This window comes from Danio rerio, chromosome 18, assembly GCF_052040795.2.
Source record: "Danio rerio strain M-AB ecotype USA chromosome 18, GRCz13ab, whole genome shotgun sequence".
NCBI lineage: Eukaryota > Metazoa > Chordata > Actinopteri > Cypriniformes > Danionidae > Danio > Danio rerio.
Genome location: NC_141038.1, coordinates 410,790 through 436,215, shown reverse-complemented (window position 1 = coordinate 436,215; position 25,426 = coordinate 410,790). Strand labels below are relative to the sequence as shown.

General features: G+C 37.7%; 1 protein-coding gene and 1 long non-coding RNA gene across 11 annotated transcripts in view; one reads left to right on the top strand and one right to left on the bottom strand.

The window, feature by feature from the left end:
• Window positions 1-25,426, bottom strand: part of LOC147832698 (uncharacterized) — a 71,025-nt gene that overhangs the window by 34,973 nt on the left and 10,626 nt on the right. For 3 of the 5 annotated variants that reach the window (XR_015514630.1, XR_015514631.1, XR_015514632.1), the window contains one exon: window positions 18,347-18,434. The exons of the other annotated variants lie outside the window; for them this stretch is intronic. This is a non-coding gene — a long non-coding RNA (uncharacterized LOC147832698). Of the gene's footprint in view, window positions 1-18,346; window positions 18,435-25,426 lie in introns of those variants that run through there. 5 annotated transcript variants of the gene reach the window in all.
• Window positions 449-23,805, top strand: fgf7 (fibroblast growth factor 7). 6 transcript variants are annotated; one of them, XM_087291933.1, is made up of 5 exons: window positions 449-1,024; window positions 4,815-4,984; window positions 10,019-10,374; window positions 18,311-18,417; window positions 21,119-23,805. In XM_087291933.1, exons 3-5 carry the CDS (start codon window positions 10,155-10,157, stop codon window positions 21,332-21,334), a joined length of 543 nt encoding a protein of 180 aa, XP_087148059.1. In that variant the 5' UTR covers window positions 449-1,024; window positions 4,815-4,984; window positions 10,019-10,154; the 3' UTR covers window positions 21,335-23,805.

The following is a 25,426-nucleotide window of genomic DNA, read 5'->3' as shown; positions in this document are numbered from 1 at the left end:
TCGGTCTGATAATGACCCAGTCTTCAGTGATTGGTCTGATAATGACCCAGTCTTCAGTGATCGGTCTGATAATGACCCAGTCTTCAGTGATTGGTCTGATAATGACCCAGTCTTCAGTGATTGGTCTGATAATGACCCAGTCTTCAGTGATCGGTCTGATAATGACCCAGTCTTCAGTGATCGGTCTGATAATGACCCAGTCTTCAATGATCATTCTGATAATGACCCAGTCTTCAGTGATCGGTCTGATGATGACCGAGTTTTCAGTGATCGGTCTGATAATGACCCAGTCTTCAGTGATTGGTCTGATAATGACCCAGTCTTCAATGATCATTCTGATAATGACCCAGTTTTCAGTGATCATTCTGATGATGACCGAGTTTTCAGTGATCGGTCTGATAATGACCCAGTCTTCAGTAATTGTTTGTTGATGACACAGTCTGCTGTCATTGGTCCATTGATAACCCAGATGTTTGCGATTGGTCTAAATGATCCGATTTCCATGGCAGTATTTTTCCAACATTCTCCAGAATATCTTGTTTTGAGTGGACATTTAAACCCAAACGCATGTGTTTGGCCTGTGGGGGAAACCGGAGCACCCGGATGAAACCCACACCAACACTGGGAGAACATGCAAACTCCACACAGAAACACCAGCTGACCCAGCCGAGACTCAAACCAGAGACCTTCTTGCCGTGAGGACAGCGCGACACCACTGAGCCACCTGGAAGCCTGCACTTTATATTTAAAGTAGAAACAGAGCAATATTAAGCAGCATCAGAGACACGTTTACACCTAAATCCACCAGACAGTCGATTCCTATCTGTTGAGATTGATGAGATTCAGTCAGAAACTCTGCAGTGTTCAACACTGTGTGACCCAAACTCATCCTGGAAAACACACACACAGTCAGAACGCCGCAAGACTACAGAAAACAAGAGCCAGACCAGATATAATGCTGCACAGGATTCAGGAGGAACCCCTTCAGCTTTTGCACGATAATAGGAGCTGTAAACATCTTCCTGTGCGCAAACACACACACGCACACACACACACACACACACACACACACACGCACACACACACACACACACGCACACACACACACACACACACACGCACGCACACACACACGCACACACACACGCACGCACACACAAAGAGTAAAAAGCAATTTACTTTACTTGAGAAAAGTGAGTAAACCTGCTGCAACTTGTAACTGTAAAGTTGCTTTAACGTCATTTCTATAATTACGCTGATAGTTTATTATTTTCCTCAAATGTTCGGGGCAGTGGGTTTACTCACTTTTTAAGTAAAGTCAATTAACCTAATGATGAGTCTTCTTTGACTGGCCTGATGATGACTCAGATTCAGGAATTGTTCACAGTGTTTCCTCTAATATTTATTCTTTTGGAGAAAGTTTTATTTGTTTTATTTGGGCTAGAATAAAGCAGTTTTAAATAGTTTTAAACCCAATTTAAGGTCAATATTATTAGCCCCTTCAGCACTATTAGTGTTGGATTGTCTCCAGAACTGTTATACAACTGTTATACAAAGACTTGCCGACCAAGCCGCATCACCCTGCAGCCCAAGAGCGTTTACTGAAGGGCTGAGTCTGGTCAGTACCTGGATGGAAGACCACATGAGTGTGGCCACCAGGAGGTGCTCAACCTGCAGCCTGAGTGGGTCCTAATGCCCCAGTATAGTGACCGTCGTCACAGTGGAATGAACCGCCAACTTTTTCAGCATATGTTTTACACAGTGGATGCCCTTCCAGCTGTAACCCAGTACCAGAAAACACCCATTCACATTCATTCGCACACACACACACACACACACTCACACTCAATTTAGTTAATAAATTCCCCTATAGCACATGTGTTTGGACCCGGAGGAAACCCACACCAACACAGGGAGAACATGCAAACTCCACACAGAAACACCAACTGACCCAGTCGAGACTCAAACCAGAGAACATCTTGCTGTGAGGCCGCACTGAGTCACCATGCCGCCCTAGAAAAGAGTTATTAAAACTATTATTTTTAGAAACGTGTTGAACAAATCTTCTCTCCGTTAAGCAGAAATTGGGAAAAATATTAAAGAATTGAGATTAAACAGGAGGGTGAATAATTCTTCAACTGTATTCAGGGGCGGTTTTAGGATTTTCATTTTAGGGGGCTCAGCTCCTTATAAGATAAAAACAAATATATACATATTATATATGAAGCCGAATTTTAAATTCGTAAGTAGCAGTAATAAACCTAAAAATATTTGTTTAATATGGCAGAGCTGTATACTATATTCCACTGTATTACATAGACAGAGCCTTACACAGCCATTTGCAACCCAAGCTCATTCTGGAAATGTAGCCCCGCGGATGTTTCTGGGGGCCGCGATTTACATGGCCGGAGATACGTACAGCCGTGTTTAGTTTTTTCGAGCGAACGCTGCGGGGTGGCGCCGCTCCGCTCCTCCTCTTCGCACTCGCCGGCCGACAGCTCGCCTCAGAGTGGAGGACTGTCCTGCTGCAGTCAGTTTGTCCGCTTAGCTCACAGCGTTGCGTCGGCGGAGCGGAGGCCCCGGAGGAGGAGCCGGTCGCGGGGACGATCGAGTCCGGGGAACAGAGGTTCCAGAAATCAGGTAAGATGAAAAACAGAATCAGAAAAATAAGGGCGAGAACGCGGCGCGATCCAAAAACGCGGTCGAAATCGAAGACGAGGGCTTTTGATTGATTTATTTATTTTCTGGACGGCTTTTGCAAACCGTCGCTTGGGTTTAGGGAAGGAGGAGGAGGAAGAGGAGGGCGGCCGGGTCGGCTGATCCGGCGGCTTTTCGTGCGAGAACAGCGCGGGCGCGAATGGCGCGCGCTCCCGAGAGGCGCCCGAGACGCGTGCACAGCGGCCTCTCACGGATCCGCGAAAACAAAAACCGCTCGAATACGTACCTCCCGGGACATATCTCGCAGTGTGTAGAAACGTCCGCAGGGCTACGTTTCCACAATGAGCCCGGGTTGGCCATTTGAGTTCTGAATTAGCCAAATAGGCTCAACCCCCGTTTACTATAGTAAAAACACTCTCTATATTCAAGTGCAATTTTTGTTTCCATGTATTAAATAAATAAATGCCTATTTTCTAAATAAATGACATGCATATAAATATATATTTAAATTTACAGGCTAATTCACATCTTTCATGATCTGAATGATAATAATAAATAAGAAGTATTTTAATATCTCTGACTCAGTGACTCAGTGACAGTGAAAGCGAGTGCATTCTCTAAGTGCTTCTGTCACTGTGTTTAATGCTTTCTCTGCAGGACTGTATGCTATAGTTAATGCCACATGAACTGTACAGTGTTTAATATTAGTAGGTTATTTTGAAATAAAAATAGCGAAATGTTTGTTAAGAGTATCATTTTTCGCAGGTAGAAACAGCAATGCTGATGAGGAAACCGTCATACTGGGATACAGGTGATATAAGGTTATCTTTATCAGAGAACTGCAAATAAGCAGATATTATACCAGTTTATCAATAAACACACAGCTCGGCTTCTCGCTGTCCATTGCTGTGGTTTGCTGATCAAATGAAAAACCAAAGACAAGGAAGAGCTGAATTCTGCCGCCGTTTACATATCAAATTTAAGGGGACTGAGGCGATGATCTAGTGAGCAGTTCATGAGCTGATCGCAAGAGTTTTCGGGGGCTGAGTAGAAATATAGGGGGGCTACAGCTACAGCCCCCCTAAAATAGGCCTAGCAACACCTGTATGTATGGTAATGCTGCTGTGTGGTTTTGAAGGTGAAGGTAAAGCGCAGTTTCTTCATTCTCCACATGACATTGTCTTCAGCTCAGCTGCTTTATGAGGGATGTTTAGTGAAATGAGAGAGTAAATCTGCATGCTTTCCCTCAGGGCTGCGAGCGCTGGGAACGTTTGATGTGCCGAGAGAGCTGCGTGGTCCAGGTGTGTACACTCGTCCCTTAAACACAAACAGGACAAGTGAGCGAGTGCTTGACCTTCTGCAGTAAGCGGCCCTCTGTTTATCCTCCTCAATTACGGCCCGCCTCAGCAGATTTATCACCCCACAGATTCACCATCAGCCTTTGAATTCGGCTGTAGCTTTGATGTCGGACGCCACGACAACGACCAATCACAGAGCAGAGAGTCTTCAGATGTCAGGGCGAGAGCAGCCTGTGGTTTTACTGTACAGTCAGTGTCTGTGTGCAGATCTCACAGCATCTCTCTCTATATCTTAGTACCAGTTAAAGTGGATTTAATCTGCAGAAATGACGTTTATAATTGGTTTAAACCCAGCAGTGTGTGTGTATCTCCAGCAGCCTCTAATGCTCAACATGAGTTAATTGTGTTTATTATAATCAGGCTTGATGAATGAATCACTTTGATTGACATTCTCCCTTTGTACGTGCCATTAAGCCCCGCCCACTAGTGCCCATCTCTCCATCTCATTAGCATAAACAGCAGCCCTGAGTGAGAAGCAGCCGTCTGTCCATTCTGTCCACACATGCACACCTGACCAGCACTGCCATCCTTAGCTCCGCCCTCTACTAAAAAGAGCACAATCTCATTTGCATTTAAAGCGACAGTCACCAAAACGCCACAATTATGATCAAAGCCTGAAAGGGTCAGTTTCAGAGAGTTAGAGAAGATCATCTGTGTGCTATTCTCAGCTCAAACTCAAACACACACACACACACACACACACACACACACACACACACACACGCGCGCACACTCTAGACACATCAGAGACGCAAGTGTGTTGAAAGCTCTCTCTCTCTCTCTCTCTCCTGCATCCAGCTGAATGTGTGAGGCGTAGCAGTAGAGAAGTGAGGTCAGAGAGAGGTTTTCTTCAGAGATCGTGCAGCGTTCAGTAACTGCAGGAGATGTAGAGCGCACTGAAGCTCTCTGCGTCACACTGGAGGATTCTCGAAAACTATCAGGAATCAAACACACATCCACAAACACAAGTAAGTGGCTTTAAGACCTCTTCTCTCTGAGTTATTGTAGCATTTCAACCCAGTGTATTCTGCGCTAACACGATCAGGCAGAGAGCAGTGGACATTATGTCTAAAGTAGCGATACAAGGACATTTACAGAGGAAACAATAATTTTAGGTCACATATTAAAGTGTTTGCAACTAAATTATAAATATTTATCTACATTAGACGTAGTGAACGAGTTAACACAGGCAGTTAAAGTGGAGCAGATCAAAACAGATTAAACAAAAGTATATAGTGAAGTAAATATAGAATAAAGATGCGTTAAAATGAAAACAGAGCAACAGTGAGACACTTAAAGAACATGCATATATAAGTATTATAGCCATTTATATTAAATAGTGTACTGTTTTTACACTATACGTTTATTTACACTATATATTACAGTATCTACAAATGTGTGTTACACATTCCAGCACACTATATAGAAACACTGTCGTACAGTTTAATGTTTACTACAGTAAAGTGTGGTGTATTGTAGTATAATATACCCTACAGTACTGTATTTGTTGTGTTACTATAGCAGCTGAACAATCATAAGAGATTAATTCCAGCACTTTACTATAGTATAGTTCACAAACACGACAGTATTTATTATGAATCACTATAGTATCTGCATGAGGAAAACAATATTGAGATATATCAGATAGGGAGAGATGCAACTTTGAGACATTAATAATAATAATAATAATAATAATAATAAAGCAAGAGCGAGTCATTTGATATGGTGATATAGCGGGTAAAATACAAAAGAACAACACGGAGATGCTTAAAGTAGTAATAAAGTAGTGTCATACAGTAGTGATAGGACAAAACTGCAATGTTTAAAGTAGCAACAGAGGCTTTTAAAGACACTTAAAATAGCAATTGAGCAACAGTGAAATATTTAAAGTTCTCCGAGTGACAGAGAGATGAAGGAGAAACACTGAGAAGACGTCAATGCAGCAAACCACTTACGGCGAGTTTAACACTACTGACTCTGAACACATTAAACTTCTCTTATGTTGAACACAAATAATAGTCCCAACAGCATAATATCGATAAAAATGATTACATTTTCAGACAAACTTTACAATATAAATATTAACAAAAATATATACAGATGAAGCCGGAATTATTTGCCTCACTTTGATTTTTAAGCTCAATATTATTCGCCTCTTTAAGCTATATTTGTTTCTGATAGTCTACAGAACAAACCACTGTTATACAATAACTTGCCTAATTACCCTAACTTTACCCTAATTACCCTAGTGAAGCCTTTACATGTCACTTTAAGCTGTATAGAAGTGTCTTGAAGAATATCTAGTCTAATATTATTTACTGTCATCATGACAAAGAGGAAATAAATCAGTTATTAGAGATGAGTTATTAACACTGTTATGAGCAGAAATGTGTTGCATTAATCTGCGCTCAGTTAAACAGAAATTGGGGAAAATTAACAGGGGGTGAATAATTCTGACTTAAAATGTACTTTATAATGAAGATTCATTAGGTAATATATTTACTAACGTTAATTATGAACAACACTTGTACAGTTCAGCATTTGTTACCCATTATTCATCAGTATTAAAATCTTGTTAACATTAGTTAATGCACCGTGACATAACATGAACGACTGTATTTTCATTAAAGGTCATGAATAAACACTGTAATAAATGTATTGTTCATTGTTTGCTAATCTTAGTAAATATATTAACTGATGCAACCGCATTATAAAGTGTTACCGATTTAAATTATGGCAGAAATCAGTAGAATATAAAGTAAAGATCAAGATTTTGAACATGTCCGTCCACATATCAAAACTCAATATTTGATGATTAATGTGAATTATTGATAAGAACTTCATTTGGATGAATTTAAAGGCTTTTCTAGTTGTATCTCAGGCAAATATTGTCCTGTTAACCCACACATCACTGGAAAGATGACTTATTCAGCTTTTAGATAATGCAGGAATTCACTTGTGAAGGTTTTGTGCTCCAGGGTTACAAATAGAGTGAGTACACTGTAAAAATACATGAACAATCGGTCCTGACAGCATCTGATTTTAATTAATTGTAACTTATTAAAATAAGTTCATCAAGTTTTAATCAAGTTTAAATTTACGCAAGCTGTTTTAAGTCAGTTTAACATAAAATACGTTCAATAGACTCATAAGGTTAACTTAATTCAACTTAAAATTTTAAGGCAACCAGGATTTCTTTTTACAGTGTAGAAACAGAGAAATATTAGGAAAATTAAAATGAAAAGGACAGATGTTGTACTGTATGTGTCAGGTGAGTAGAGTTTCCTCAGTTTGATAGTATTTGGTGACTCTCTAAATAGAGTTGAAGTTACTCAAGTTAATGTGACAGTGAAAGGATTAATAAGCTGATGATTGAGCACTGATGATTAATAAGCAGAAACACCAACACAGTCTCACGGCCATTCCTAACTTTTTGATTAAGTGGTTAATTCGTATGAATTCATATGATCTAATTTGTATAATTTAGTGTGATTTGCTCATCGCCCAATGATGGTTGGGGTTAGGGGTGGGATTACGTGCCACGACTTCTTTTTAAAATTGTACATTTTCATACGACTGAACTCATCCGAACTCGCCACTAAACTGACAAAACGTACAACACTAATGTTTCCTCGTGAGATCAGGCTGGAAACACAGAAGAGAAACACAAAACTACAACTGACTTTACTCACAGCTTTAGATGAAATCAGCTGAAATATAACAACTGAATCTCTCACAATCTCAGCAGAGAGCAGCACACAAACTCCACAACAGCAGCTTTACCTTTCACCAACCTGTTTGGCCTTATTTAAAGTCTTCACTAATACTGTCATTTTTACTCTGAGGTTTTGCTCTGTGTGTGTGTGAGTGTGTGTGTGTGTGTGTGTGTGTGTGAGAGTGTGTGTGTGTGTGTGTGTGTGTGTGTTTCCTTCTTCCCCAATACTATTATTATTACGTCATCATTATTAATATTGTCATTACCTTCATTATTATTGATAACACTGTTGCAATAATAACAGAATATCACTTTCATCATCGTCATCTATGACCATTTATATTATTAATATGATCACCATCAGGACTATGAATGCTAAGTACTATTTAAATATGCCAATACTATTGTGACTGTCTGTGCTCCTGTTATTTCTGTTCTGTTCTACTGCTGTTTGTGTGCTCTGTGTTTACAGTATAGTGTATGTTTTGTGCTTTTAATAATAAAAAAGACACTTAAAGTAGCAAACACCGCAACAGTGACATATTTAGGAGTATTAAAAGAGAAATGCTATCATTTACAGAGCTGAGAGAGCCATGTTGAGAGATTTAAATATAGGTGAAGTCAGAATTATTCACCCCCCTTTGAATTTTTTTTCTCTTTTTTTTTATATTTTCCAAAATAGTTGAACAGATTGAGGAAATGTTCACAGTATGTTTAATATTTGTTCTTCTGGAGAAAGTCTGATTTGTTTTATTTCGGCTAGAATTAAAGCGGTTTTTAATTTTTTAAACACCATTTTAAGGTCAATATCATTAGCCCCTTTTTTTCTCGATACTCTACAGAACAAACCATCATCATACAATAACTTGCCTAATTACCCTAACCTGCCTAGTTACCCTAATTACCCTAGTGAAGCCTTTACATGTCACTTTAAGCTGAACACTAGTGTCTTGAAGAACATCTAGTCTAATATTATTTACTGTCATCATGACAAAGAGACAATAAATCAGTTATTAGAGACGAGTTATTAACACTGTTATGAGCAGAAATGTGCTGGAGAAATCTGCTGTTAAACAGAAATTGGGGAAAAAATTAACAGGGGGTGAATAATTCTGACTTCAACTGTATATAATACTGGGAGAATTAGAGCAACATTAACACATGTACAGGGATAGTTCACCCAAAACTGAAAATGTACTCAATTTTTCATTATGTATTCTGAGTTGGTTCCAAACTTTTATGAGTTTCTTTCTTCTGCTGAACACTAAAGAATATATTTTAAAGAAAGTTGAAAACCGGTAACCATTGACTTCCATAGTTGAAAAAACAAATACAATGGAAGTCAATGGTTACAGGTTTTCAACATTCCTCAAAACATCTTTTTTTTTGTGTTCAACAGATGAAAGAAATGGTCTAAATTTACATTTTTTAGTAAACGGACTCTCATTGTGAACTGATTCTGTATATTGTCTTGATTTATTAGTTACATTTTTAATAATTTTAATGCTTTATTGTGCTTATTTTCTATTGTATTATATTTACTTTTATCTCTTTTGCTTAATGAGTAATACATTTAAAGGGCACCTATTCTGCCTCTAGTCAAAAGATATCAAATGTGTCTCTGAGTGTGTGTGTGTGTGTGTGTGTGTGTGTTTGAGCTGTGAATAGCACACAGATGATGTTCTCCAGCTCTCTGAAACTGACCCTTTCAGGCTTTGGTCCTAATTGTGCTGTTTTGGTGACTGTCGCTTTAAATGCAAATTAAATTTTAGAAGAGGGCGGAGCTACAGATGGCAGTGATTCAGCACAGTGACAGATGTAAAACAGCAGTGTGTGTGTGTGTGTGTGCTTCAGTGTGAGTGTGTGTTGATGCTTCTGTCAGTCTCTGTCGCTCCTGTCTCTGTTCATCTAGAAGTGCACATCTATAATCCTCTTAGTCTGACATCATCTTCAGCAGCTCAAACACTCTAATGGCTAATGGACAGACGGCTGCTTCTCACTCAGGCCTGCTGGATATGCTAATGAGATGGACACTAGTGGGCGGGGCTTGACGACACGTACTAAGGGAGAATGTCAATCAAAGAGTTTCAGTCATCAAGTCTGATTATAATAAACACAATTCACTCATGTTGAGCATTAGAGGCTGCTGGAGATACACACACACTTCTCACACACACACACACAGCTGGTTTTAACGTGATCTCAGTATAATAGATGCCCTTTATTGTCTCTGAATCAGCATCATGAGTGAAATGTGCATTATTAATGTCCTCTTCTGTGCTGTGAGGAGCTGGAGCTGCAGCTGGAGTCCGGCGTTCCCGTCTCCGTCTGAGGATTATACTGAAGTTGTGAGCGGGACTGAAGATCCAGAGTTCTGCTTGAGTGTGTGTGCGCATCATGAACTGCCGGATAAACGCAGTATAATGCGGCTATGGACGCTGCCATGGAAGCTGCTGCAGGTGGTGCTGGTGTTCAGCCGTGTGTGTGTGTGTGCGTGCGAAGGAGAGCGACACACACGGAACTACGACTACATGGAAGGAGGAGACGTGCGGATCCGCCGCCTGTACAGCCGCACGCAGTGGTTTCTGACCATCGACGAGTACGGCAACATCAGCGGGACACAAGATCCAAACAACTGCTACAGTAAGCGGACCCTCACCTGCACTACTGACACTACACTGACTAACTGGACATGATGTGCTCGGGCTGTGTGTCATCACAATATACAGCACTCAGCATACACCAGTACACCCCCAAACAGATATTCATTATCCTCCAGCTCAGTCCCTTTATTAATCTGGGGTCACCACAGCAGAATGAACTATTCCAGCAGATGTTTTATGCCCTACCAGATGCAACCCAACACTGGGAAACACCCATACACGCTCATTCTCACACACACACTCATACACTACAGCCAGTTTAGTTGATCAGAAACGTCCAGGCAGGTGTGTTGTAGGATGTTGGAGTTAAACTATGCAGAACACCAGCCCTCCAGGACTGAGTTCGGACACCTCTGGTCTATAGTGATCGATGATTGGCTCTTGTACTAGTAAGCAGGGCTTCATTCACCATGTTGAGCGTTACACTTTTCCCCATTCAAAACTATACCAGTGACATGTCTAGTGTATACTAGAATCTTTGGTTTTACTCCTGGGTACGGCAAATGTCTTATGTCACTGAAGAAGGAGTATTTCAGTGAGAGTACATGCAGTGGTTCAGTGTTGGAAAGTATTGATGATTTAAAGATATTTAGCCGAGTGTGTTTTTAGGAAAAAGTGCACTAAAATACACCTTAATGCATAATCCACTTAAAGTGCTCTGCTTTCTGTGATTGTTGTACTTCATGTAGTAAAAGTTTATCTTTAATAGTGCTAAAAGTCAACTCATGATCAGCTCAGTGTGCTCAACTCATGCACCATGTAGTTTAACTAAAATTGGCTTTTAATGTACTATTTTAGCTTTTAAAAAATACATCTTATGCCACTTTTAGTCATAAGTGCATCTTTTCATGCACTTTTAAATATACTAAATATACAAATAAAGTACGCTTATAAATTACTTCAGATATAACATTAACATGCAGATCTGCCATGACCAGTAAATCTGCAGCCGTTCAAGCGATTCATTCAAAACAGCTGATTCACTCAGAATCACATTCTTCCCTATTGACTCAATGGGAGAAATGACTAGGAATAATAAACGGCAGAAAACGGTCAAACTACTTACTCTACATACAAATGTTGGCAAGACTATACAGACCAAGTAGAATAATGTTATAAGGAAATATCAGTTTGCGACATCAAACAGTGAAACGAGCAGTTTTTAATGTCTAAAAATGAATGGAAGTGAATGAGAGCGGAAGTCTTGAGCCAAAAAGAGTCGAATGACTGCGCCCGCTCGTCTGCGGAGAATAAGGTCAATAATATGTTCAGATTACACTGATACTGAACAGAACAATTCCACAAACTACTGTTCTTTCTGTAAAATTGTATATTTTTATTTCTTTTGATTTTTCTTTTTTCTTTGTGTGTATAATTTTAGTACTGTGATCTTCAGGTTTGTTTAGTTATATTTATTCATCAGTTTTGTCTTTGGTACTGACTAATCTAATGTGTCTGCACTGATGCATTACTGTGAAGCGTTCTACTGTAAACCAGAGATCTGTGAGGGGTCGACTCATTATTGCTCAACACTGTATCTCACTTTAGTGTTGATGATATTGGACAAATCTGACAGTCATTTTTCATTCAGAATCATTGGCGCTCATGTTAAATTTGAATTCTTTTATATTTTCTCGCCAATTTCTGTTTAACGGAGAGATTTCTTCAACACATTCATAATCATAATAGTTGTTCAGACTTTATTTGGATGGCCTGGGGTCCGTTCTTCGTACGTGGATTACTCAGTTAGCTGGATTTGGATATTGACGATTTGACACGATCCAGGATCGTTTCGTTCTTCAAAGCTGATCCGAGAGTTGTTGTCATGGCAACAGTTCTGCTAGGTCAACCCTGATCGGGAGCAGGTTCAATTCATATAAACAGGATTAGATCGGCTCAGTTCAAGTAAAGATAACACAGAAAGTATGTGCCGAATTCTGATATTTTCTTACAGTAGTAGTTATTTACACTTGGGAAAATGGTACATATTTTTTAACTATATATATAAAGTTATAGTCATTAATAAAATAAATAAAGTTATACATATTAATAAAACTTATGCAATCTGCACCATTGAAATGAAAGTACAAAGACTGCCACCTGGTGGTGCACAGAGAAAACTTATTGATATGAACTTTTTAGATCGCTTTAGTACAAATTGTGTATAATAGAAATACACATTATGTGACTTTTTTTTAAAGCAATAATACATTTCAGCAGTCATAAACATGTTTTGATAGTTAATATGACAGTGATTTGATGCTTCACAAAAGTTGCAGACGCCTTTACCAATATGAAAACGCTTTTGTAAACAGCCAGTTATTCTTTACACCGATTAAAAACGGCTACTATAATAAAGAAAATCTTTTCTAGATGTAGAACCTAATACATTGATTTGCATTGAAATACATGATGAATACTCTTGTCTTGACAAATGAAAGAGTAAAGCCTGCAGCTCACAACAAATGTGTAAAGTTCTTGCGTGTCATATTTAACAAACCGTCGACTGCTAATTTGATGTAATTTTGCTCACATGGATAATTGAATATTAATCAGATGATGTCATTACGCTGCTGTGCCGTCAGCCAATCGTTGCATTGCTGATCATGATTTCGAGGATCGATAGATCTGTCCTTCATAACACACGCAGCGATCTCAGATCAGTTCATTCAGACATTCTAATCTGATTCGCGAACTTGTTTGAAGAACCAAATTAGCGAGAGATAAATTATCAAGATTAAAAGATCCAGGATCTGCCAAATAATCTTAGATCATTTAAGCGAGGTACGAAGAACGGACCCCTGTTTGTTGAATTTAAGTTACACTGCATCTACATGCCAACTAATTCTCATTCGAATAGTCAGTTAAATGTCTGTTGAATGTCTGTTTTAACAGATATTAAGCAGACCGTCTAATACTTGAATGAAACATCAAAATAAAGTGTTACCTAATAGTTTAATAACTCTAATAACTGATTTGTTTATCTTCACCATGATGACAGCACATAATATTATAATAGATATTCTTGAAGATGTTAGTGTTCAGCTTAAAGTGACATTTAAAGGCTTTACTAGGTACATTAGGGACGTTTTTTGTGTATTTTCTGAGCAAAATGTAAGTCAAATCTAAGTCACAAATCAAAGTTTTGAGAAAAGCATCACAAAATCAGTTTTATATGTGAATCTTAAATAATAATAATAATAATAATAATAATAATAATGATAATAATAATAATAATAATAATAATAACAATAATAATAATAATAATAATAATGATAATAATAATAATGATGATAATAATAATAATAATAATAATTATAATAATACCAATAACAATAATAATAATAATAACAATAATAATAATAATGATAACAATAATAATAATAATAATAACAATAATAATAATAATAATAATAATAATAATAATAATAATAATAATAATAATAACAATAATAATAATAATAATAACAATAATAATGATAATAATAATGATAATAATAATAATAATAATAATAATGATGATGATAATAATAATAATAATAATAACAATAATAATAATAATGATAATAATAATAATAATAAAAGGGACAGTTCACCCAAAAATGTAAATTCTATCATCATTTCCTCCTCTTCCACTCAATTTCTTTCCTCTATTGAACACAAAAGAAGATGTTTTGAAGAATGCTGATACGCCACTCATTTACTTCAATACTAATTATTTTCTCTGGAAGTCAAAGAGTGGCAGCTTCCAGCATTCTACAAAACATCTTCTTTTGTGTTTAACAGAAGAGCCGGTGGTTGGATGTGTTGTTTCTGATGGTTAAAGCTCTCTGATGGTGAAAAGCGCAGGTGTAAAGGCTCTCTGAAAGGCATTCTGCATGGATATAAATCCACAATTCAGATGAACTGCACAGCTCTGAATGCATTTGGTTTTTAACACCACACATGTACATATTTCTCCTCAAAAAATTACTAAAGTAATCATAACAGCGTGCATGTGTTATGCGCTATATGAGCCTCACATATACAAGTGCAAATACATATGCAACAGGAGTTTGTTTTGGTTTATTAAAATTTTTTGTTTCATTTAATTTTTGACCGTGAAATGATCAAATTTAATAGTTAAATGAAAATCAGATGCAGCATTAACAGCAGAGACGCAGCACTGAAGTCTATCTCTGTGAAAATAAATGAATAATTATAGCCAAATATAGCATTTCAGTTGTATACAAAGGCATGTTGTGTTGTTTTTGCTGTTACACACTCATAGATATATACATAAGATGTCGTCTACCCTGCCGTTGTCTATTGGAAGGATTGCTGTGAGCACTGTACCAATGTGGCGGCGCTATTGACGCATGCTCAGGGTCCCTATGCAATATCTAGTGTATATATCTATGTTAAACACTAATGTAAACTCTTCACAGTTTTGAATGAAGTCTGTATGACAAAAATAGATGTTTATAATGACAGTAAATCACAGAGTGTGCCCTGAGATCAGGTTTTACAGCCTGCATATACAACAACATGAATGCCAAATAAGATATATAGCTTACCTTTCTGTACATGATCACATTAATGAACTAAATTGCATTGTATCTGACGCTTTAGTCGACTTAACCTAGTTAAATTAACATAAAGAGCAGGATTTGAACACCGGAGTCTTGTTTAGCAGAGACGTGCTCATGTGGTCAAATGTAAATGTAAACATGTTCCTGAATCAGATCACGAAGTGACCAGTCGAACACGAGCACTAGATGATGCAGTTTTGTGTGAACTATCCCCTTTACAGTCATCATGGCTCCAGTGTTCTCTAATGAATCTAGTAGACATGTGGGCGGGGCTTGATTTGCAAATTGATTGGACAATTGTGGTTTGCGATTGGTAGATGTCATATGAGTGACAGGTTGATCAGACCAATCAGAAAAAAACATGTTGAAGAGAAGAAGTGAGTATATTAATGTGAGAATAATGGATGAACAGAGAGTGTTGTGTGTGAAGCGGTGTGTGTGCTCGGGTTGCAGTGGATTACGCTGGAGTGACAGGCGTAAAGAGAAACAGGTGCTCGTGCTGGATTTAGAGCTCATTTATTTCCTTCGTTAGAGCAGCTCTTCATTAGTGGTGTTATACCGAACACAACTCGGACACGACCGTGAGAAATATTAACATCATCTCTGTGTTTAATGATGGTTATTAATGACGGTTATGTACACAACATCAGCCTCGGGCTTGTTTGGGTTGTAGTTGTTTGACTTGTGTACGAGAAGTGAGTCGGTGTGTGTGTGTGTGTGTGTGTTTGCGTGACGGCATGCATGTCGGCTCCAGAGGGAGAATGATTGCGTCATCTGGCGCTGAAAAGAAGAAAAATTGATAGAGCCAGATGTGGCCGACCGACAGCGGCACGCACAGAAGAAGAAGAAGGAAGAGGAGGAGGAGGAGGAGGAGGAGGACAGCGCTGTGGGAGAGCTGAACACCAGACCAGAGCAGACCAGACGAGCAGTGCCGTGACAACACATTATTATACTGCTAGAGCTGACACACATCTACTGCAAACACTTACATACACACACACACACACACACACACACACACACACACACACACACACACACACACACACACACACACACACACACACACACACACACACACACACACACACACACACACACACACACGCACACACACACACACACACACACACACACACATATATATATATATACAAAACCACTTTATAAACATGTATACACACACACACACATACACTATAAAGAGGTTGGAGAATGTCAGTGAGGGCGTGGTTTTAGGGTTCAGTGGTTGGTCAGTCTGCTGTAGCTCCTCCTCCTCCTCAGTCCAGCATCAGCTGGTGTAGTGAATGTCAGACAGGAGTCCTGCACACAGCCAGAGGGGTTCTGAGCTGTTCTTCAAAACAGTGTTCAGGTTCATGCTGCTGGAGGAAAAGCTGTCCTGACTCGCTCCTCCAAAACAGCTGAAAGTGCTCAATAATGTTTAGTTCTGGGTACTGTGCAGGCCATGGGAGATGTTCAACTTCACTGTCATGTTCATCAGACCGCTCTGCCTCCAGACCTGCTGTGTGTATCGCTGCATTATCAGCCACTCCACCACCTTCAGGACAGTGTTAGACCCATTGGGTCACATGGTCCACCAGAATGGTCGGGTAGTCCTTAGCAGTGACCCAGCACCCGTCTAGCACCAGTATTGGGTCAAGGGAATGCCATGATATTGAGCCAAAACCATCAGTGATCCCCCATGCTTGACTCTGGGCATCAGCAGTCTGGGTGGGCCGCTTCTTTGGGGCTTCTCCACACCGTAACTCTCCCGGATGTGGGAAAGACAGTGAAGGTGGACTACCAGCTCAAAATTTTCCACTGCTTCACCACTGAAACCAGCGTTAGGCAAAGGTTTGTCTCCAGCTATCGATCATGTATATTGACCCTGTGGAGCTCCAGACCAACAGTTCTGCTGGAAACAGGAGAGTGGAGCTGCACATGTCATGAAGATTGGCCACCAGGCTGCGTGCACTTATCCATCAAACCTCCAACACTAAACTGGCCAGAGTTTCAGTTTCATTGTCCAACCCCTGTATCTATACACACATAAACACACGCATGTGCACAATCACACACATACAAACAAAGATGGCTCTCAGTTATTGATTTACCCCTGTGACGCGATGACGTAATTTTGACAGTGGATTGTCGCTCTTTGATTTGTGCCTGTAGTCTAGACTTCGTGAAACTGCCGTGTGTGTGTGTGTGTGAGTGTGTGTGTGTGTGTACAGTACAGCAACCGTACATTAATTCATACACACACAGACAAAGATAATGTTGTGTCGATGTCTGTTCTAAATGCAGGTTTTGGACTTGTACCCTCATTAAATTACAGATACGTTGTTTTCTGTTGTGTTTTCGGTTGTTTTTAGAATTACACATGCATGTGTAACGGAGGCCAGCTAGTGTGTGCTGTGCAGGTAAACCTCACTCCTCTGACCTCTAAAGGTGCTCTAGCGACAGACACTAGAGGTCATGGTCTTTAGCCTCCTTGTTAGAGCAACTGACTCCCATGCGGAAGGTCGCCGGGTCGATCCCAGCTCTGAGCGGGTTGGGTGGCGTAGGACCGGCGGGGTTACACATGGATCTGATTTATGCATGAAATATTTGTTTTTTTTATTATATATATTATAATTTTCTGAATGAAGTTGTGACTTGTACTGAGCTAAACACTAAGGATTCTTTTTAATGGCCAGAGCAAAAGATTTAAGAATTTACACAAATCAAACTATGACATTGCTCTGTTAAACATCACTCAGGAAATATGTTGTTCTTCATATGTTCAGTTAAAGGCAGAATTATTCACCCTCCTGTGCAATATTTATTCTTTTTAAACATTTCCCAGATGATGTTGAACAGATTCAGCAGTTGTTCACAGTGTTTCCTCTAATATTTCTTCTTCTGGAGAAAGTCTGATTAGTTTTATTTGGGCTAGAGTAAAAGCAGTTTTTAATAGTTTTAAAGCCATTTTAAGCTCAATATTATTGGCCCCTTCAGCAATATTAGTGTTGGATTGTCTCCAGAACAAACCACTGTTATACAATGACTTGCCTAATTACCCTAACTTTACCCTAATTACCCTAGTGAAGCCTTTACATGTCACTTTAAGCTGAACACTAGTGTCTTGAAGAATATTATGTGCTGTCATCATGACAAAGAGAAAATAAATCAGTTATTAGAACTATTATGAGCAGAATTGTGTTCTCCTTTAAACAGAAACTGAGGGAAAATAATAGCAGGGCTAATAATAATTCAGACGTCAGCTGTAGGTGATGTATGAAGGTCTTGTGTTTGTGAGGATCTCTGTGTAAGCGCTGGTCTGATCCACTGTCTGTGTTTCAGGTGTTCTGGAGATCAGGACGGTTTCTGAGGGCGGCGTTTTGGCCATAAAAGGACTCAAGAGCCAGTTTTATATTTCCATGAACCGCAGCGGAATGTTACAGGGCAAAGTATGAAGCCATCCGTCCTGCAAACACACAACAAACACGGCTTTAATCCGGCTCCAGATAGCGCTTCTCCTGTTTCATGCCTGATTTACGAGTGAAAACTGCAGATGCGCAGCATAATTCAGATGCACAAACAAACGGCTGGACTGACAGGGATTTACAGATTTCCCTGCTCAACAGTCAGTGTTTGTGGATCTGCATCAAATTAACCTCGGCAAATTGCTGTGAAACAAAATGATAAAATATGGGCCAAAATATGGTGACTGTCATTCAGAATAAGAGATAAGTTTATTAGAAGACTAAATTATTATTATTTTTAGATTTCCCAAATGCTGTTTAACAATGCAAGAACATTTTCACAGTATTTCCTATTATTATTATTATTATTATTATTATTATTATTATTATTCAGTAGAAAATCTTTTTTTTGTTTAGTTTTGCAGCAATGTTTTTTATTTTATTTAATTAACTAATGAATTATTGTTAGTGCTGGGCAAGAATGCATCGGGATTAATTGCATTTAAAATAAAAGTTTGTTTTAAGATAATTGAAGTGTGTTTACTGTCTATATTTATTATGTATATAGAAATTACACACACACATGCATTTATTTGAGGAAACATTATATATATATATATATATATATATATATATATATATATATATATATATATATACACAAATTATATATACATTTAAATATCTATGCAACAATGTTTGCATAGTTTTGTTTTTATGTATGTGTGTATCACATCTACATAATAAATATAATTAATATGCACAATATATTATAGGCACAATATATATAATACACAAAACAAACTTTCATTTTGCATGCATGCGATTAATCTTTGCCCAGCACCAACTAATACATACACAGCTAGATAGATCATGTGTCAATATTATTATATAATAAAAATATTAAACAAACCAATAAAAATATTGACATGATATTTATATATATATACAATATATATATACAACCAATAAAAAATCAATCATTTTTGTTTATGTAATAACTGCTGTGCTCTATATTAATAGATTAAGTTTATTTTTAATAATAATTTATTTAATTTTTTAATCAACTTTTTAAATAACACATTTATTTGTCTACAAAACAATCCACTGTTGTCCAATAATTACTCTAATTAACCAACACTGTAAAACCCAACAGTCAGCTTTATCCAAAGTGAGTGAACTCAATATTGACGGAAAGTTAACTCGACTAACTTGAAGTGTTTTAAACTCAGTGTTGAAGGTAAAGAGTTAATTAAATACCTCATTACTTCAACTTAAATGGAGTAAATTCACAGTACTCGTATAGATTAGATTAACTCAAATGGTTTGTTGCAGTCGGGTTCCTCAAACAGTTTGAGTTGCCTTAACTTATTGGGTTTTACAGAACTCAGTTGGTTTGAGTTCTCTTCATTTACTGGGTTTTACTGAGCTCAAATTGCTTCGTTTACTTAAATGGATTAAGTTCACAGTACTCATTAGGATTAGTTTTTAAAGTTAAATGGTTTGTAGAAATCGGTTTACTCAAATGTTTTGAGTTATTTTAACTTTTTAGGCTTTACAGTGTAGTGAAGCCTTTAAATGTCACTTTAAGCTGTATATTAGTGTCTTGAAGAATATTTAGTCTAATATTATGTGCTGTCATCATGACAAAGAGAAAATAAATCAGTTATTAAAATTATTACGATTAGAATATGTTGGAACAAAATCTTCTCTCTGTTGAACAGAATTAGGGGGGGAAACCTAATTAAAATTTAAGAGAAAAGCTAATAATTCTAACCTCAATTGTATTTATAATTAAACTTAATCTATAATTAATTCATTCATTCATCAAACTTTCTGTATTAGGTATTCCGGTTTTAATAATAATAATACAAATATAATAATAATAATAATAATAATAATAATAAAGACAACAATAATAATAATAATAATTGCATTATTAATATTATTATTATTATTATTAACAATAATAATAATAATAATAATAATAATAAATAAACAATAATAAATAAAAACAATAACAACAATAACAATAATAATAATAAAAATAATATAATAATAACAACAATAATAAACAATAACAATATTATTATTAATAATAATAACAATAATTAATCATAATAACAACAATAATAATAATAATAATAATAATAATAACAATCATAACAACAATAACACTACTAATAAAAACAATAATAATAACAATTATAATAATAAAAAACTATAATAATAATACTAATAATACTAATAACAATAATAATAATAACAATAACAACAATACTAATAATAACAACAACAACAATAATAAACTATAATAATAATAATAACAATAACAACAATAGTAGTTATAATAATAACAATAATAAAAATAACAATAATAACAGTAATAATTATAATAACAATAATAATAATACTAATACTAATAATAATAATAATAATAATAATAATAATACCTTATATGTATAAGTGCCTTTCAAAGCACTCAAGGACACCTTACAATATGTCACAGGCGCATCATAAAATACAAGACAGAAGAATAATAAACATAATATTAATCTAGAAACTCATTAAAGCAGTCGTTACTGTGTGAAGTTATTGTGTATATGGTGTATTTCTACAGTAAGCAAGCAAAATCACAGCTGTGTTTTGTGTTTGCCTCTTATCCGCTGTCTTGATCTCCACACAGAAAGACTACAACGACAGCTGCGACTTTAAAGAAGTGTTTTTAGAGAACTACTACACGGCGTACTCGTCTGTCAAATGGACTAAAAACGGCAGAGAAATGTTCATCTCTCTGTCGCAGAAGGGCCGGCCGCTGAAAGGCAAGAAGACGAGGAAAGAGAGCGTCGCTTCTCACTTCATCCCTCGAAAGTGCAGCGAGGACGAGAAGAAGCTGGCGTAGAGGCCGCATTATCAAGACTCTCTGACGCTCATATAGCAGCACGTCATGTAAACAAGCAGTGTACACAGTTATAAATACTCCTCCGTGTTTAGAGATCAAACTATTTTTATATTTCAGAGAGAATAAGCAGAGCGTCTGTGTTTCTGTCCGCTGCACTTTCACCACCATTAGAGCCACTTACAATGCAAACGCCAAATAAACAGCGCTGTGTGTGTTCTGTGTGTGCCGTTAAACATCACACACCTCCCGTTTATATCCTTTGATTCATATAAATATACATACATGCGCCTCATTTAGCTCCAGACATTCCCTTCTCCTTTACAGTCCTCCAGTGCTGAAGATAACTCCAGCTTCCTTATTGCACTTCTGTCTTGAAGTACATGCAGAAAACATCAGTGAAAGTGTGTTAAAGTGCTGATGTCAGTCAGTAGGTGGCGCTGTGACAAACACTACACTTACTAGTGAGACACTTTCACTCCATCACACTAGCTGGGTTTCCATCATCTTGTGTTAATGCTTATTTTAAAGTATGCCACAAGAAGCAAATGACAGAAGAGCTCATTTAGAATAATAGTCATTAAATTAGCAAAAAAAGCTTAATTAATTATTTATTTGTCATTTTATTATGCTTGAGGTGGTTTTGCACTTTTTTTGTGAAAATGAATATAATGCTAATAATGTGAGATGGAAACACGTTTGCTGAATATAATCTTGGGTAAACAAACATCACACCTACATGAACCCGTTATGCTGGCCTCGTTTACAGTTGGTTGCTAGGTTACCAATACTACAGTCAGCTGCTCTAATATCGTGATGGAAACACACATAATTACGGTGGCTTGAGAAAGAAATTCTACATAAACGTATAATTATTCTTCCGTCTTCTTCTTCTTCCGTCTTCTGAGACTAATTTTAAAGTGTATTTCCTCCTAAGCCTTTCACGCTACATACTTCAATCTTTCGTCAAGCCTTCAAACTGGTCTGACTCGGGTTGCTTTGTCTTTTCTAACTGATCCAACTTTCAGTTTTCCGAAAAAGGGCCCAGAAAATTCCCAAAAGTCCCATTGACTTAACATTGGGTCAAACTTTGTGAGCTCATAACTCTGCATCAGACTGTCCTACAGCACTTTTCCCGGGAGTCTCCCATATTTCAGACGCATCTCCCGTATTGTTCTGTTCAGAAAACTCCCGTCTAGCCAGCAGCCAATTACTAATGACGTTTAAACTTACTAGCCAGTCCCTAGCAACCAATTTCAGCACCCTAGTAACTGTCCTATAGGTTACCAATACTACAGAGAGCCACTCTAAAAACTAAATGTAAATGGATCTAATTCACATTTTGCGATTCATCGCAGTTCACAAATGTTAGCTTCTCATGAGGATGGAAACCCGGCTATTGTCAAACTGATTCCAGTTCACGGAGATCAGTGAAAGTGTGCAAAAGCTCTGCATTGCTGATGTCTGTCAGTAGGTGGCGCTGTGTCAAAATACTTCATGATATGTTTTCACTAAATCACACTAGCTGGGTTTCCATCATTCTGTGTTCATGCTCATTTTGAAGTATTGCATAGGAAAAAAATACATTTTGCATTAAAAAAATTATAAATAACGATAAAAACAACAAAATTGGAAAAAAATGTACACAAAGTCGAGGTGCTTCTGCTCTTGTGTGTACAAGGAACAATTCAAATAATGACAGATGGAAATACGTTTGCTTAAAAAAAACAGGCGTAACAAACACTGCACCCATGTGACTCCATTATGCTCGCCTTGTTTACTGTTGGTTGCTAGGTTACCAATACTACAGTCGGCCACTCTAATAACTTGATGTAAACTTGCATTTGTGATTTTTTTGTATTTTCTGGCACATTTTGAACAGATTTCCTTCACGTTAGGATGGAAACCCAGCTACTGAGAGCAGAAATGTGTCTTTTTAGCCTCAAAAACAGGATTTTCGCTATCAAGACACTTTAAGAGTGTTCTCTTATTGAAACGGTGTTGTGAGAACGGCTATTTATAGGAATTTATTTATTTATTTTCCCCTCATAATCTTACATCTAAACCTGAAATATCTCTCCTGTCTATAGTCGATCCCTGAACTGATCTGCATATTGAGATTTCCCTGTCCGATCGGGATTAAATCAAGTCAAGCCGTGTCCCTCTCCGCCTGGATCAATGGTGGTAAACACATTCTGATGAGATGCCTCATGATGTTTTATGGTATTTCGTTTTCCACATAATCTCTCCGACGTGATTGTGTCCATGTGTTGTTGTGTGTTATTTATGATATTTATGTGTCGCTGGCTCTGAATTGTCTGTATTGGGGATCGCTGTGCTACACACACACACACACACACACACACACACAGCGAGTTTGCAGGACTTCACATTTTGCTGCTAGAAACAAATAAAGTGAAATCTAAGGTTTTATATGAGTATAGATCAGTTTCAATAAAATATGTATCTTTGTATGGCGTGGTGTGTTGTGATTTTTGTTCACTGCAAAAAACTGAACATTATAAGCATGATCAGCTTTAAAAATCATTAACTATCAACCTGAAAAACATTACTGAACACATATCAACACAACGGTGGATTCAAGCCTTACAGCTGAGAGAAGTTTCCCACAATGCAGCGTTAGCAGACCTCTCTATAGTTACTGAACAGGTCTTTACTAACTATAACAATTGTAAGATGAGTAGGGCTCATTTGATTGGCTGCCAATGGTTTAATTGATCATCAGCTGGAGCAAATCAATAAATCACACAGTAGAGTGACACTTTTCAGCAGTGTGTGTTCTAGAAGAGTTTTCACGTTCATTTTGCCCATTGAAATGTGTCAGGGTGGCTCAGTGGTCAGCACTGTGGTGTCACAGTAAGAAGGTTGCTGGTTTGAGTCTTGGCTGGGTCAGTTGGTGTTTCCGTGTGGAGTTTGCATGTTCTCCCCGTGTTGGTGTGGGTTTACTCCGGGTGCTCCGGTTTCCCCCACAGTCCAAACACATGCGCTATAGGGGAACTGATCAACTACACTGGCCATAGTGTATGTGTGTTTGTGTGTGTGAATGAGTGTGTATGGGTGTTTCCCAGTTCTGGGTTGCAGCTGGAAGGGCATCTGCTGTGTAAAACATTTGCAGAAATAGTTGACGGTTCATTCCACTGTGGCGACCCCTAATGAATGAACTAAGCTGAAGGAGAATCACTGAATGAATTTTGCCCATTGAGATTTTAAAAGTCTTGGCTAAAGTGTTATAAAGCATGAACCAAAGCCGTCAGCTCTGCAGATAATCACACTCGAGTGGATGAAAACTGAGAAAAAACATCTAGAATCATATCTGGTTTTGCAAAGCATTTATATTTGCCTATAGGCCATTTTGAGGGATTGAACAGTAATAACGGTCCTAACCTATTTCCAGATTTACATCTTTACATGCCTCAGGGTCCAAGAGGTTCCACATATTGACAAATAATGTTATGAGAGCTGTTTTATTGTTAAGTCATGACGGAATTGCCTCAATATAAAACTAGTTTGACAACAAGCAGGAAATGTTCATGGGCCAGTGACATCGCCACACTGACATGATCATGCTCTCTGATTACTGATTATTGATTTGATGATTAGATGTGTGTATTTCAATAATGGAGCAAAGTCATAGCTTATGGAGTTTAAACTAAACATGATTCCTATGACGTAAAGAAGAAGTGCTTGATGACCACGACACACACACACACACACACACACACACACACACACACACACACACACACATCACACACACACATCACACACACACATCACACACACACACACTCGTGCAGCACTCTTTACAGTCTCCCCATAGCTTTAATGATGTTTCTACAGGGGTGCGTTTCCGAAAACCATCAGTAGCTAACTAAAGTTGCATGTTCCGCCATTACAAACATAGTCCTTTGATTTGGCGTTTCCTAAATCCTTTGTTCTAACAAATATTTATAAACTGTGTCACAAACTTGTACACTTGCAACTACACCTCTAGAGCTGTGGTTAAGCAGAGTTCCTGGCTGTGTTCTATTCCCAGTTATTCCCCCTATGCTCTATTCCTTTTGAACCTTCCAA

What these genes read in the sequence shown, in the direction of transcription:
- fgf7 (XM_087291933.1), top strand. Translation starts at nt 10,155, where the DNA reads ATGCGGCTATGGACGCTGCCATGGAAGCTGCTGCAGGTGGTGCTGGTG. An exon ending in AGATCCAAACAACTGCTACA is followed by an intron (nt 10,375 to 18,310) that starts GTAAGCGGACCC and finishes TCTGTGTTTCAG; the next exon opens with GTGTTCTGGAGATCAGGACG. An exon ending in GCGGAATGTTACAGGGCAAA is followed by an intron (nt 18,418 to 21,118) that starts GTATGAAGCCAT and finishes ATCTCCACACAG; the next exon opens with AAAGACTACAACGACAGCTG.